At 44.2% G+C, this 16,615-nt stretch overlaps 1 protein-coding gene across 1 annotated transcript in view; it reads left to right on the forward strand.

The window, feature by feature from the left end:
* LOC138265369 (dehydrogenase/reductase SDR family member 4-like) overlaps positions 1 to 7,867 on the forward strand; it is a 105,378-nt gene extending 97,511 nt beyond the window's left edge. Inside the window, exon 9 of the mRNA XM_069213014.1 lies at positions 7,244 to 7,867. Within this exon, the coding sequence (XP_069069115.1) occupies positions 7,244 to 7,358 (115 nt within the window). The 3' untranslated portion in view covers positions 7,359 to 7,867. The remainder of the gene's footprint in view (positions 1 to 7,243) is intronic.
* Positions 7,868 to 16,615: the final 8,748 nt, after the last annotated feature.

Below are 16,615 nucleotides of genomic sequence, written 5' to 3' on the forward strand. Positions count from 1 at the left end.
TTAACAGTGTTAATACCTGTGTTTTCTGCTGTTATTTGCATTTGTTGTCCACCAGTACTTTGCTCGTAGAAAGCAGTTACAGTATTTCTGTGATGTGCCATGTGGTTTCATTGTGTGTACGCGGCCTGTATGCATCACACACAGCACTATAAAATGATGCTTGATGTCACTGAGAAACTCCACACCATGGCTCACCTTTGATGACAGTGTAGATTTTTCTTCTCTCTTTTGTTCCACAAAGTCACATGCCTCAGGTCAGGTTCCTTCTCACAATGCTTACTTTGCAAAGTAATATGTTCAAGGGCCCAATATGTCGTGCTGCTTCCAGTACGAAAGCTGTCAAGTCAGGATGCAACCTCAGGCCTCAAGCATCCATCACAATTCATTCCCTGCCCATTTAGCTCACTCTCACAGGTTGTTTTATCCCTTTTCCCCTTTGTCATAGTTTTCTCGTATTTCTTTCTCTTATTCTTGGTCCAAGTCTGATGGTGAAAAATAAGTCCTGGTCCCCCAAAATGAGTGAAATTAAGCACTGCTGGAAGGTCCTTCCAGGTACTCCTGCATATCTCAGTCTTAAAGGAAGCTGAATTCTATAGTGACCTCAGGGCAACTCTGGTTGTCTTCCACAACCATTGTAACGATTTTTAACAGGTACATGCCATAAAATAAACAGCGTTTGGCAGAGCCAAAGCTCTCACCTAATGTTAAAAATGGGTGAGGCATGCCAAAACAGTTTGTATGGGTTCTGACAAAAAACAAGGATTGTCCCTCTGTTTTTATATCGGGAGAGGTGGACTGCAAAGTACAAGAAAGTGCATTACTAGTGTGATTAGCGGAAAGCATGAGTGTCTTCTTCCAAGTAGAAAATCCTGCATGCATTGTACAGACTGGGGGCAATGTTACAGGATTTTGCTTCTGAAGAAGGGTCTCTAGAAACTTACGTAAAATTTCCCAGTTCAGAGATTCTTCATTAGTTGAATGTTATTCACAAAACTGAAAGTTCTGCAATAACTAAAATACACGTTACATCCATCCTCTGAGAAAAGTAAATAACCAACATCTAAAAAAAGACCTAAATATATGCCCTTAAAAATGTCATGACAAAGGTCATCATGGTTGTGATCTAAAACAAACATTGTAAAGAAAATAGGTAATTCCTACAACACCTGCTGGCCTCAACACTACTGTGTTTTCCCCTTAAATGGTTGCTGTACATGGATGTGCGATGGAATGGCTTTGAACATATTTAAAGGTGTCTGTCCATTGATGCAGCTGAAGGCTAGAGTGACAATGCAATAATATATACAGAAAGTGAGGGAGCAAACAGAATGGGGTAGGAGGAAGGAGAAGCACAGATGGAGAGAGGTTGCCCCTCATGCATTAGACTTCATGATTTTGACATAAGCAGTGAAAGGATCTGACATATCAGTCAAAACAATGCTTCTTGGGCATTTCAAATCCAAGAATAGGGAGAAAAGCCACTGAATCAGGAGCAGTAAACTGAAATAGACAACAAGCCACTGGGGCAGATACAAAACAGATTCTAAGTCTACATAGTTTATAATGTTTACCATTTGTCTATGTGCCAACAGACATCAAAAGCTGTCATTAAGAGAGACCTAAAAGCCACTGCAATACGACAGTTATATTAGCTGTACAATGATACAAACTGTCCATAAACTCACACATGACCTCAAGAATGACATAACAAACTGACATCACTGATGCACTGACACACTGGGAATCAGTTAGCAAAAAGAGCTTGCTGTATTTTAACGTGCAGAGTGTGCAATTTGATAGACATTAAATTAAGATACAAGACTGTGGTACTATGTTCAGTGTTTAGATATATCCTTGCAGACATGGACTGCAGTTGTAAACCTACAGCTCCACTGCCAACCTGCAGACATTATTTTAAGAAAGGTTGGAAATTTATACTCACAAGCAATAGTTATTATTAACAATATGTCATAAGTTCCTTTGTGAGGCACCGAGGTAGGAACACTGTCAAGTTCTGTGTTCGCTGGTCACTTCTTTGCACTTAGAGAGAGATTATGTGGCAGTGTAGGATGCACTATGTGAGACAGCAGAGTGCCTTTAAATAAACAATATGTCCACTGAAGCCACAGTACTCCTATGATGTTTGCCAGTGGTGGCGGCCTTTATGAAGCTATAAAGAATAAGCAGCACATGTACGACCCTCAGTGTTTGAGACTCGCAATTTGCATTTTTTTGCGGCTTACGATTTGCGGGTCTCAAACACTGATGTACAACTGTGTCTCAGACACTGTTTGCGACTGTCAAATGGGTCACAAGGGACCTGCCTCATTAATATTCATGAGGCAGGTCGCAATTTGCGACCCATTGGGAATGGCCAGCACTCATAAAGGTGGTGACCTGCTGGGGTCAGCAGACCACAATGTGACTACTTTTTAACTAATGCAAACAAACAGAAATGATGGACAGAATGCAGAGCCAATCAAACATTCACCCCCAGTCACAGATCTGGGTTTTATCCCCCCCAGTTTGGACCCAGACATATGCAAATCAGTCTTGACCCTGTTCTACATGGGAACAGTCCAACCCAAACTGCCAGGCTAGGTCCTCCCTGGACCAGAAACCAGCATCCTAGGACCAGTTTCAGGGTATCACCCTTCATCAGCTATGCTAGCCTAAATCCAGTGGCATAGTGAGCCCGGGACCTACGACTGGGCATACCCGACGCACTTATGGTTAAAATGCAAACAAACACAAATGATGGACAAAATTCAGAAACAATCAAACATTAACCCCCAGTCACAGATCTGGGTTTAATACATCAATTCTTTTGCTCACCACATTACCCCATTCAAGCTAGCCTAGCTGATGAAGGATGATACCCCGAAACCGGTCCCAGGTTACTTGTTTCTGGACCAGGGAGGACCTAGCATGACAGTTTGGGCCAGACTGTTTGAATGGTAACAGGGTCAAGAGTGATTTGAATATGTCTGGGTCCAAACTGGGGTGATGTGGTTAAAGGAAAACACGATGTATTTCAAAAAACAAAAATGAAAAGTTTTCTTTCCATTTTTTAAGTGTAGACAGTGGTCCGTGGGACCACTGTCTACTCTGAAAAAATGTTTGTGCCCCTATTCTCAAAGGAGAATGGGTCCATGGAAGACCCATTCCTGTTGGGAAATGGGTTACCACCTCCTTCAAGGAGTTGATAAAGTATGAATGTTTTGTGACCACATTCTGGTCACAAAACATTTATACATGGCCCTGTGACTCACTATTAGGAAGGGACACCATTTATGTGCCTCTTCCTAATAGTGACTCACAATTCCTAGTCGATAATAGCTATCAACTCGCAATATGGGGTAGTACATCCTAGAATGCATTTTACCTGTCACAAACAGCCCAATGGGCCATTTGTGACTGGTAAAATGTGTCATACATCTGGCCCCTAAGTTCTTCAGAGCATCCGTAGTAGGCAATTGAGAGATGTTGTTGCTGCAGTCAGCACCATTTCGCTAGAGTTATCAAAAACCTTGGAGACTGTTTGTGATCCCCTTTTGGAATTGAAAGAAGCCCGAACTGAATACTGAGAGATGTTCTTAGGTAATACATAGTATTTGTTGAGACAAACTTGTATGTCTAAAGTATTGTTTCAAAGCTAACCTTCAAGGATTTTATACAAAGATGCATTTGCACTACTTGTTTATCTTTGTGGTGAATGATAAGGGTCCTCACCATTTTCTCATAATATGGAGTGTAATTACCCTATCACTATAAAAAAGTACAATAGTTTCAAATAATATCGACCATAGTTTTACAGAGAATATTTGTGTTTCAGTTTCCAGGATTTTGAGAGTTCAATCAATCAATCAATCAATCAGTTTTTATCAAGCGCATCTACTCACCCGTGAGTGTCTCAAGGCACTGGTGGTGGGTCTGGGCCTCATTCGAAGAGCCATGTCTTGAGGTTCTTCCTGAAGATGGTGAGTGATGGGCTTTGTCTGAGGTGCATGGGCAGGTTGTTCTAGCTCTTATCTGTGAGGTAGGCGAAAGATCTTCCTTCAGCAGTGGTTTTCCAGATATGTGGGATGGTGGCTAGCGCCTGCTGGGAGGAGCGGAGGGGTCCGGCTGGGCTATGGAATGAGATGTGATGGCTCAGGTAGGCTGGTCCGATGTTGTGAAGGGCCTTGTCGGTGTGAGTGTGTATTTTGAAGTTGATACGCTTCTCCACTGGGAGCCAATGAAGGATCCTCAGGTTTTGGGAGATGTGTTCCTGGCGGGGAGGTTCAGGACGAGTCTGGCGGTGGCGTTTTGGATGAATTGTAGTTTCCTGATGTTCTTTGTTGCGGTGACAGCGTAGAGTGCGTTGCCGAAGTCGAGCTTGCTTGTGACTAGGGTATGGGTGATTATCTTGCGGCAGTCGCTGGAATCCAATTGAAGATTTTGCAGAGTTGGCGGAGGGTGTGCCAGCAGGAAAATATGACTGCGTTTTACGTTGGGTCATTGATAAGGAAGAGTTGAGGATGATTCCTAGGTTGCGAACGTGGTCAGTTGGAGTAGGCGGTGCGCTGAGCGATGTGGGCCACCAGGAGTCTTCCTGGCTGAAGTGGAGTTTCCAACAATGATGAGCTTGGTCTTGTCTGAGTCGAGCTTAAGGCAGCTCTCCCTCATCCAGGCAGTGTCGGCTTTGATTCCGGTGTAAAAGTTCCTCTTAGATTTTTCTGGGTCTTTCTGTGAGGGAGATAAATGATTGAAGGTCAGCATAGTTCTGACTAGGAGTGGTGATATCTGGTGTCTTTGTTTTCTCTATTTCATTCTAATCTCTATTTATCTTGTGTAGGGTTGCCTTTGCTTTTGGAGAGGTAAGGAAACATTCACAGCTCCCGCTGGCTCTGGAGTAAAAGCTTACTTCTTTCTGTTACCACTTATGATTATAAACAGTCATTGAGCATATTTGAAGAGGTGTCACTATTTATAGCTTCTGTGATGTCACTTGTGGAACACAGTTTATTAATTAGTGTAGTTACGCAAACTCAATGCGTAATAAAGTCACAACTCCGTGTCGGGTATAGTGAGGCTTGTTTGCAAAACGTTAGCTTCATCCTAGGAAGGTGTGGCTGAGAGCACTCAGACTTGTAAAGCATTGAGTAGTTCCAAAACAGTTGAATAAAAAGAACATGAAACATAATAAAGATCTGACACCAATTTATAAAAATATGGCGTACTTTCAGGTTTGAGTAGACATGTTAATGGCAAAAATCCACTGGAGGTTTCTGAGATATGAATTCTTAAAGAGACAGTGAATCACAGATTTTCAAAATTGGCGCAACAAATCATTGTAATCTACAGTGGCTTGCGCTTTAATATTAACCAGGGCAAGTAACTTGAAAACAGCTATAAAAGCACTCTTGTGATGACTAACTCCAGCAGTGAGCCAGTCACTGGTCCCAAAGGTGCTCAGTAAAATAGATACCTCATAGTCAAAGCATCCTCCCGTCCAGTTTCAGTATCTTGGCAAACCATCATAGACTTCTATTCAATATAGTGGTCTTGATGCAAGCGAGATAGGATGCTGAAGAGGCTCAAGGATGTTGAGGACGCAGAGTCCATGTGTGTCAGGCCCTTCATGTGGCCACCCCTCAGTCCATGAATGGAGTGGGGCAACTTTGGCAACAGGGTCGATGTCCCTCGAAGTCCTGGGGAAGACCATCCAAAAACCAGTTGCCACTGGCCTGCTGGTCGCAGCGAAATCAGCAGTCCACTTTAACTGGCAGTAACTTCCTTGCGCACTCCAACAACTCCCAAGTCCAGCATAGTCAGATGCAGCTTTTGAAGGTCCGGACTCTGTCTCCCAGGCTGCACTTCAGGGGTCAGTGGCAATCAGCTGTTCCTGGATACCAACTCACCAAGGTAGGTTTCTTCAGCTTTTGTGGCCTGTAGCAGTAACAAGGGGCCAGATGTATCATTCATCACAATAGCGATTACCTAATTGCGATTTTTAGTGAATCGCAATTAAGTAATCACTATTGGAATGTATGAAACTCCAGGAGTTTCAAACTGCGATTCGCAAGGACTTGGAAATGGACCTACCTAATTAATATTCATGCAGTAGGTCACAATTTGTGAGCCATTGCGATTGGCTACAATCACAGGGATGGTGGCCTGCTGGGCTCAGCAGACCACAATGTCTGTGATTGGTTTTCAATAAAGCAATCTTTTTGTTTTTAAATGCAGCCCGTTTTCCTTTAAGGAAAACGGGATCCGTTTAAAAATGAAAAACAAAAAGTTTTCTTTTCATTTTTTAAGAGTAGGCAGTGGTCCGTGGGACCACTGCCTGCTCTTAAAAAACGTTTTCATGTGCATTCACAAAGGGGAAGGGATCCCTTGGGGACCCCTTCCTCTTTGCAGATGGGTTACCACTAATTTGAAATTTGTGGTAACCGCAATTGTTTTGCGACCGCATTCACGGTCACAATACAGTCATACAGACCTCTGCGATTCGGTATTAGGAAGGGACACCATTGACACGCCCCTTCCTAATACTGAATCGGTATGTAGCCGCAAATCCAATATGCGATTCGGTAACAAGTTACCGAATCGCAAATTGGACTTGTTACATACCAAAATGCATTTTTGCAATCGCAAACGGGCTATTGGGCCGTTTGCAATTGCAAAAATGTTTGATACATCTGGCCTAAGAAGTCATCTAACTAACTATTGGAGTCTTCTGTCTCTTTTCCTTGAGGAAGCAGTACAGGCACAGTTTTCCCTTTAACAGCCCAAGAAATAGCAGGTGCAGTACAATTTTTGTTACTGTCTCTCTTTGTCGGCTCCAGGGAACATCACAGCAGTCCTTTTTTGGTGGTCTCTCAAGCACAGAAATGATCTGGGTGCCACTTTCATGCCAAGGTATCTGGCAAAAACAATGGCACAGCAAATATGTTTCATGGGACGAGACATATTTCCTTTACTAATGCCAATTTTGTATATTTTTCCCTGTTTTACTTGTATTTTTTTTTGTAAATTTTTTGTACTGTGTTGATACATTTGTGAAACTCAGTGTATAAAATGCACCTTATGAAAAATAATCTACAATACAACCAGTGTGGGCTAGTATTTGTTCATCGCCTATTAAAAGTTTGAAAATGTTTTTAGAACGATGTGAACGCTGAAAAAATCATCGTAAAGAACTTTGCGTCTTAGATTTATTTCATTTTTAATAATCCTCATTTTTTTGTGTGTTTAGGATTTCAGAGCCAGAGGAACATGCTGGGATTGTGTCTTTTCTCTTCTCATCGGACGCCTCTTACCTTACAGGAGAGACCATCGTGGTTGGGGGGGGGTTCAGATCAAGACTCTGAAATGAATACAGTATTCACCTTTCTATGCATAACTTGAGCATATAATAAGTTCAGGTCTTTAAACAGCTGGAACTACACTTTATCAAGATGTTACAGAAAAGTAGGTAGTCAACTTAATATAGCTTTCATACACTTAATCACCTTTCTTGGAAACACCTGTTGAACCGCATTATGTACACAGCCTTCATACATCATGTCAGCATGTTCTAAGTTTAAAAAAACATTTTCTCAGCCTGTTTTGCATTAAGACCTATGTGTGACCTATTTAGTTTTGACACACGAACTCAGTGTTTTAGTATCCTCCTTATTGCAGATAGCCAAGTTGTCCATAGTTCACTGCATGTTGTTCTCCACGGCCACCGTTGGTAAGTGCAGGGCTCTCAGAAAGACAATGATGGTGAGTGGTCTAAAACATAGTACTGCAATTTATGTACAGTTTATGGCCATGTATGTGATGCTGGTATTACTGAACAAAAGCTTTTATTAAACACAAATGTTACTTGTTTGAAGTGTGCGTATACTATGCCTCTGTAATAAAATATATATATATATATATATATATATATATATATATATATATATATATATATATATATTTATATTTATATGTTCTTTGGACTCATTCTTTCTCAGCACACCTTAGAATGTGCCATTTGCTAGACCACTGGAATGTTGAGAGTGCCATTGAAGACAATGATGTGACTCAGGCCAATAACAGATGGATGCTCCAGTACCCCAGTGCTTTGATGTTTCTCCCATATTAAGAACATTCAGCCCTCGATGAGTGGGTTGTTCTAATACCATGTTAATCATTTTCTTAGACTATACTGGTAGCTAAAGGCCATCTCCTTACTTATAGGCCGTTGGAAGCGACTAAGGCCTATAAAACAGGAAGGTGACCTTTCACAACCTGCACATCCAAAGCCAGGATGGCAATAATGCTATAACATTGACAGGTGACTGGGCCATGACCCTCGATGGCTGATATGAAGGATGGCGTTTTTGTGACAAGAGTTGCTGTTGAAACCTCTACGCCCTATAGCAAACGATATATAATTTCCATTTGATATGCAAAGCAAGTTAAACAAATCATTTTTGCATTCACGTTGAACATCGAATACCTCTCATATTTAGGTATAAGAAAACGTTCTTGTTATTAGGTGCACTATTACAACAAGCATTTGCAATGGGTCTCGCGTTTACTTGTTTAAAGCTATTAGCGTTCTAAACTCCTAACTGTACTTTTCTTGCCACATAAACTGAAAAGTAAAACAGTCTCACATAAACAAGCCCACAGCTGTCATGAGTGCTAAGCAAACAGAAGTTTGTTCAAAGTGAAACGTATCGGTAAAAGTGCAATTATCCATGTAACCGGTAAGAGTGCAAATATCCATGTAACAGGGTCGATGTCATGCAAAGCGCTAGATTACCGCCCAGCGAGATCGCGCTGCCTACGAATTAAAGAGAAAAAATAGTGCAGAAGCCATACGGACAACATGGAGCCTTGTATGTTTTCAATAGTTGGCCGGTGTGCTCGAGGAGGGCTAAACACCGGAAAAGGCGTATGCATGCCTTTCACTAATGAAATCAAGCAAATTTTAAAAGGCAAGCCCATGAACTAATGATGAAGCTGAAATGAAGGTTTTACATTTATTAGCGCTTAAACGTAGTGTTGAAATAATCATGTGTGACTTTAACCGAACTAATAAAGATTGTACGGGGACAAAATGTGCCCTTAGAGTAGTTTGCCAACATTCATAAGCGTGCTTTATATAACGTGATGTATTAGAATTGCACTAATCCGACATAATCGTGAACGTGTGCTATGATTTGCTTGCTTGAAATGCTTTAGCTTAGCATTACTTTAGTGGAGGCTTTGGCCTATTTGCCTGGTCTCACGGTTTAGATGCTCGTATTTTTCCAATGTGCTAATAAACGTGTATTTTTGCTTGAAGCTGTACTTTTCCACTGAGATCGTTCACATGCTTATCTTAAAGTTTCGTGCCAGCTTGGCATTTTTTTCTCTTTGCTCCAAGGTCGATCTGCAGGTGCGGACAATGGAAGCTCTGAAAGTGAGTTAATTGGTATAAAATGTTGCAACTTGCGTACCCGTCTCCAAGGATAATGTATGCTTAAGTAAAAGCTTGAGAACTGTTGTTTTTGATTGGATAATTTGAAGCTAACCTATGAACCCTCCAATGGAAGACCCTACTGGATTTGAACTGTTGTCTATTTAAACCAGGTGCACGAGAAGAAAGTAGCCATTTGCCAGCCATTGCCAGCCATTACCAGCTCGATACCCGCCATTTTGTAGACTTCGTAGCTATTATGGCCCACCTTGCTGCGACGCCATTTTGAAAGAGACTTTGATGCTTTCTCTAATCGAGAGAAAGAGACTTTAAATGATTCTTGCCCTAGAGACTTTAACTTTGATCCCTTTGCATGAAGTAGTAGTTTTACCTTGCCGCCGTGAGGCAATTGCCCCGTCCACCCCTGCCCCTTTGCCCCGTCCCATGCTGATCGAAACGGTACCCATGCTGATCGAGAAACGGTACCTGTGAGACGAAGACTTCCTTGTATGCTGATCGTAATTGGTAAATATGAAAGGAAAATTGTAAAATTGCATTGTGTTTCTTTTAGGTAACCAACTGCTGATTTTTGACAAGATCCCTAGTTAGGAGTTTTTCTAAATTAATGTTGCTAAATTGTTTTGCATGAAGTCCCACATGCCGATGCTAATTTGAGGTTAGATGAGGATTCCTTCTGTTGCACGATGCAATTTGAGACCTTGTTATGCTGACTAAATGTATGCAAATAGCTCATTACAGATTATAGTATTAGTGATTTGCATTGCTATTATCGAATGCCTTGTTATTCAAATGCTGCATAGATTGCACCTGTTTCGCCGCTATGGACAGCTATTAATGTTCATTTATGTTTATCATTTGGTGTTGAGACACATTTATATTGTGCTAGCTTTGTTAATATAGGGAAGTAAATTCACTAACTTTGAATAAACTGTTGTGGTTATTCCTGACTGAAAGGTCAGGGTTCGTCAAAATGTATTCTGGATTAATTGTTAAGTGTTATGTTGATCAGGGTATTGCTTATGTTCGTTATTGATTATTGATTTAATGAAATTGACTGATTAAGAGTGTCGAGGGTCCCACTTAGCCAAAAGATTCATCGGCCTAAAGAGCGTCCAAATACAGGTAAATTATTAGTACGGAACGCTCTATCAGTAGATGGTAGCAGAGGACGGTTTCGCCTTTTGGGACCCCTCACTCTTAAAGTACATGGTGTTGAATTAACGGTTACACCCTTTGAGACCCCACTCGAGAAGTTGAATTAGATTTTTTTGGATAAAACTGATTGACAGAATGATGATGGGCTAGGTCCACCGCGACTTTCCCGGGATCTCGGAGCTTGCGAATGGAGAGAACGGAGGTGTGGAATCAGCGTTGGCGGTACTAGTGATGGTATGAGTGAAATTAGGGTTTTGCGCTTGCACAGCTTATTGCCGCAGATTGGGTGAAAAGGTTGCGAGGAATTTTTTTTTCTTTTTAGAGGATAGCGGAGGTGCGACTCCGAGTGTAGAAGTAGAGAAGTCGTCGAACTTCTTAGAAATAGCGGAGGTGCGACTCCGAGTGTGAGAGTAGGGAAGTCGTCGAACTTCATGTGCGTGTGGCGCTTTGTGCATAAAAAGGTCCACGTGGTTGTTGTTGTTGAGACGGGCCCTGCGAGGTCAAGAGACTCCGGAGTATGTTGTTTTATGTTGTGGTCTGGGCGGTTTAGTAGGTTGATCGAGCGTGGTCAACGAGTCGGTACGTGTGTTAAGGGAGTGAAAGAAACTTCGACTTCGGGCTTTGACAAAATTCTAAGTGCACTAGAATAGATCATTGACAAGTTGAGAGTAGGTCTGCGGGTCAGATTTCCTTGCGAACGTGGGGACCGAGAAAGATGGAATAACTGCCGAGGCTAGTGAAAAATCCCTAAGGTCCTGAAGCGATTGTGTTACCCTTCCTGTAGTAAACCGACAGATCTGTTTTATTTTTTGGTAGCTCGCGATACATGCAAGAAGTTGTTACGAGAGGAGCTGAGTGAAGGAGGACTAGCCGCGAGGCTTTGTCAGCCGCAGTGTGTGTGAGTGTGACGTCACTAGGAGCCGCGCTGGGATAGGTTGGTTGCAGAGAAGGGTCGCGCACGGATTGGACGCAGTCCGTGGGGCTCGATTGGAAGGGGAAAGGCAAGCGAAGAGTATTCCGGGAATTAAAGTCACCTATTGATTACACATTTTGTGAAATAAAAGACGAGAAAATTAAATTTTTTAAAGCATTAAGGAGTGCGATGAAGGGGGAGTCTTACATTAAAGCGAGCGTAGGAGAGGAGACGCCACCCGAAGGTACACCAGCTTACATTGTAATGGAGGAAAAGGGGGTAGCTCCGTGCCTTTGGCTAAAGCAATGGCACAAGCTGACAGAGAAGCATGGGAGCGTAGCGTTCCCGATTCATGGGACTTTCAATATAAGGATACTAGAGAATTTGAGATTCACGATGTACGACATGAAGGTACCTCCAAGGCCAGCACAGTTTGAGGCTCTAGCTATTTGGGAACTAATGGCTAGACAGCAACAGCAAAATAAGTTCGAGACCAGGATAAGAAAGGTAGAAAAGACACTAGCGGACGCTAGGTGGGATAATGCACAGAAGGTGTGGAGGTCAGATGTACTGCAGGGGATAAAATTGTTTCCCGCAATTTCTAAGGAAGAAGAGGAGACAGGTAAGAAAGCTACCTGTAAGACAAACAGGAGGTGTTCCAAGGATAGAGAGGACGAGGAAAAGTTGAGAAGAGAAGAGGAGTTAGAGGATGAGGAGTTAATCATGCAATTGCTGAACGACCGTCCACCACCTTATGCAGAGAGTGGACAAGGTCCAAGTACCAGTTCTGCCCCTTCGGCATCGGTACAGAACAGTGAAAGTCAGAATTCAGGAGCATCATCGGGATCTAAGGACCCGAGTCTACTGTTCACCCCGCAGATACCGCAGGTTAGGAGAATATATCCAGATGTGCCCATGTTGAAACCAGCAGAAAATTATCAGCCGCAGATCCCAGGGTACTACAGCAGTGACAACAGTGCAGGGATGATTCTAGGTCCAACCGTAAGGGGAGTACAGAATGGTCACAACCCGACATTGGTACAAGCCGAATCAACTCAGTTTCTGATGCCTCAAAAGCAGATGCAGGGGGGAAATGCACATGCTCAGATGACGGGGAGTCAGATGGGCATGCCGGCAATGATGACCCATTGTGTGGGAATGAACATGTCTCAGAACATGGGAAATGGACCGAACCCAGATGCGATATCACTACCCATTACTGTAGGTCCACCAGTACCTCTGTACAGTCAGCCTAACTTAGGTATGAGCGGTCAGGGATCAATGCTGCAGAGTGGGACCGAAAGGAGGTGCATAGAAAACACTCCAGGGATAACTCCGATAGCGGCTCAGCCAACTGGATCTGGGTCCTTGATGGAGTTTAGTCCCATATGTGCTCAGTCAACACTGGTGAGGTCGAGTCCCCCACTGATGATACCGCTGTCATCGAATACTGAAAAGTTGCCGCAACCATCAATGGCAGTCGATGTGAATGCTACACTGATGGGGTTGAATGCGCAACAGCTGACACAGTGATTCAACAGTCTGAATTCCACACAAAGCTCAGCCACTGGGAAGGGAGAAGATTATATGAATAGGATGAGGTTGAACATGGAAGCACAAGAATTGGTGGAAGGGACTATGGGTGTGAATAGGTTAGAGTCCTACTCGGAAGAAGAGCTGAGATACCTATGTCCAAGGATTACGAAAGAAGTCAACAAGGTACATAAAAGCTTGCAAGAAATAGCTGACAAAAACGGGGTTGATATAGACAAAACAAAACACTTGAGCAGGAGCTACAGATTGGATTTTGGGACCACAGACTTTGAACATATGAGGTCAGCAGGCATGAAGGCGCACCTTAGAGAATTGCTGCAGAGTGCACAAGTGTGGAGGTGCTTAGACAAGTGGGAAAGCAGGTGGGTAAAGAGAAAGGAAAAGAGGAGGGACAGTGCTACAGAGCTCAATGAGAAAAGACCACAGAGTAGCAAGGCAGTAACCATGTTACCAATGAGGGAGACAGCAGGGGGAAAATTAATACATGTACCATGGCACAGAAGCGACATTCAGTCTTTTACGGATGATTTTCCCAAACTAAGAGAGAAACCGATTGAATGGTATCAACAGACTGACAGGTTTGTGAAGCTTGCAAAATGTCTCTGGGAAGACCTGAACACTCTCTTTGAGATTGTGGTTCCAGCAGATTTGTGGGAGGATTGCAAAAGAGCTGTAGGTTGGCCGACAAGTGAACCAGAGAGAGACAGGGAGACGGGTGCACCATCACCTATGGTGATGAGCCTGTACTATAAGGTGATTGAGCATTTGAAGACGAAGGTTGCCGCGAAAAATGTGGATTGGCAGAAGATCGATCGAACGGCCCAAGAGGCTAAAGAGTCGATTCATAGTTACTATGAGAGATTGTTGAAGGCGTTCAAGAACTACAGTGGCACGGAGACAATAGAGGCGAAGGACATGCTTCATTTTGTGTTTAGATTTGTGGAAGGGCTGAGACCAGAGATAAGTCAGATGATAAAGTCGCATTTGATTTGTTGGCAATCGAAACCTATTGATGAGGTGTTGAATTATGCGAAATACTGTAGCGACGAAATTGAAGTGAAACAGAAAAGGTTGAAAGAGAAGGTGATGATGATGCAGCTTAAAGCAGCTCAGACAGGTCTGCAAGGTTTGCAAGGGATGCAAGGGTTCCAACAGCAGGTACCGCAACCGCAGCCGCAGTTGCAGGGAAACATGGCGTTTCAGCCACAGGCGAGAGGCAGAGGCAGAGGAGGTTTTGTGAATAATGGTCTGGATTTGAACACTGTTGTGAATGGTGTGCAGGCAATGAAGAAGGTGATGCCGTGTCACGTGTGCGGAATCGTCGGTCATTGGAAACGCGAGTGCCCGATGGTGGTGCAGGAAGGTGCAGGTGCAGGTGTTGGTCAGCAAAACAATGATGTCAATGCATTTCAGACAATGAGGGGACCGAAAATGAGAGGTCCAAACCCAAATTTTCAGACCGTAAATCAGTTGCAGGGATTACAACCTATGCAGCCGCAGCAGATGCAGATGCCTCGTATGCAGGTGACGCAAATGCAGCCAATGCAACAGCAGTTACCCATGGTACCTAATCAGCAAATGCAAATACCTTTGGCACCAATGAGTCAGCAGCAAGTGATGGTTCCTCCACAGGTCTCGGGTCAGGTAATGAGTACAAATGGCACCGTACAACAGTTCCCATTACACAGTGAGAGTGGAATAAACAATGTATGGGAGAGTGAAAGTTCAGAAGAAGAAGGAGATTGTGTGCTTGCAGCATCCTTGGAAGTTGATCAAAAGGGTCCGTACGTAGAGGGAAGAGTAATGGGTCATCGTGTCTCATTCTTGGTTGACACAGGAGCCACACGTTCAACTGTTAAGAGCAGTGAAGTACCAAATTTGCCACTCTCAGGGAGAACAGTTCAAGTGGTGGGAGTAGCAAACAGGCACCTGACGAACCCAATAACAGATCCGGTACCAGTCAGCATCGGTAACTATCAAGGGGTGCATCAGTTTGTGGTATGTGACTCAAGCCCGATAGCACTGTTAGGGAGAGACTTGTTGTGCAAATTGGGTTGTTCGATTATGTGCTCGAACGAGGGAATAAAAATTCAGACGAGCAGTGATGGGGAAGAAGAGGACAGTGTAGAGGGGGATGAGATGGAAACTGTCGATGAAGAGTATCCTCTGATTTGTCTTTTCCCGATGATAACTGAAGAAGATATTCCAGCTGAATTACGGGAGACAGTCGGAAAGGAGGTGTGGGATATGACAGGGAAAGAGGTGGGATTGATGAAAGGAGTGGAACCAGTGAAAGTGACTGTAAAGCCCAATGCAATCTTTCCCCAGACCCCACAATACCATATGGCACAAGACACCCTCATGAAAGTTGCCCAACTTATTGACGAATTTGTAAAACAAGGGGTACTGAAAGAAGTGTTAAGCAGTCTATGTAATTCACCAATAATGCGACTAATAAAGCCAAGTGGAAAGGTCCGACTAGTGCAGGACTTGAGGAAAATAAATGACATCATAGTCAAGTGTTGCCCTGTCGTACCAAATCCAGCTGTGATAATGTTTCAAGTCCCTTGCGATGCTGAGTGGTTCTCAGTCATCGACCTGTCCCAAGCATTCTTTTCAGTGCCTCTTCATGAGGACAGCCAATTCCTCTTTTGTTTTAAATTCCTAGACAGAGGCCCTCATTCTGACCTTGGCGGGCGGCGGAGGCCGCCCGCCAAAGTCCCGCCGTCAGATTACCGTTCCGCGGTCGAAAGACCGCGGCGGTAATTCTGACTTTCCCGCTGGGCTGGCGGGCGGTCGCCTTCAGACCGCCCGCCAGCCCAGCGGGAAAGAGGCTTCCACGATGAAGCCGGCTCGGAATCGAGCCGGCGGAGTGGAAGCTGTGCGACGGGTGCAGTTGCACCCGTCGCGTATTTCACTGTCTGCGCAGCAGACAGTGAAATACATGTAGGGGCCCTCTTACGGGGGCCCCTGCAATGCCCATGCCAGTGGCATGGGCACTGCAGGGGCCCCCAGGGGCCCCGCGACCCCCCCTACCGCCATGGACCGCCGGGATCTGGATGGCGGTAGGGGGGGTCGGAATCCCCGCGGCGGTGCAGCAAGCTGCGCCGCCGCGGAGGATTCAATGGGGCGGCGGTACACTGGCGGGACCCCGCCAGTGGTGCCGGTCCGACCGCGGCTTTACCGCCGCGGTCGGAATCCCCATTGGAGCACCGCCGGCCTGTCGGCGGTGCTCCCGCGGTCCTCCGCCCTGGCGGTCAAAGACCGCCAGGGTCAGAATGACCACCAGAGTGTACAGTTGGTGTCGAATTCCTCAAGGGTTTTCTGAGTCACCGTCAATCTTCAATCAGATTCTAAAGAAAGATTTGGAAGCATTAGAATTGCCATTCGAGTCAACCCTAGTACAGTACATTGATGACTTACTGATTGCATCTAAGACAGAAAGTGGCTGCACAGCCGATACCATTGCTCTGTTGAACCATTTGGGAAGGAATGGAGACAAGGTGTCTCCTTCCAAATTGCAGTTCTGTCAGAAGAAAGTGAAA

This window comes from Pleurodeles waltl, chromosome 11 (assembly GCF_031143425.1).
Source record: "Pleurodeles waltl isolate 20211129_DDA chromosome 11, aPleWal1.hap1.20221129, whole genome shotgun sequence".
Lineage (NCBI taxonomy): Eukaryota > Metazoa > Chordata > Amphibia > Caudata > Salamandridae > Pleurodeles > Pleurodeles waltl.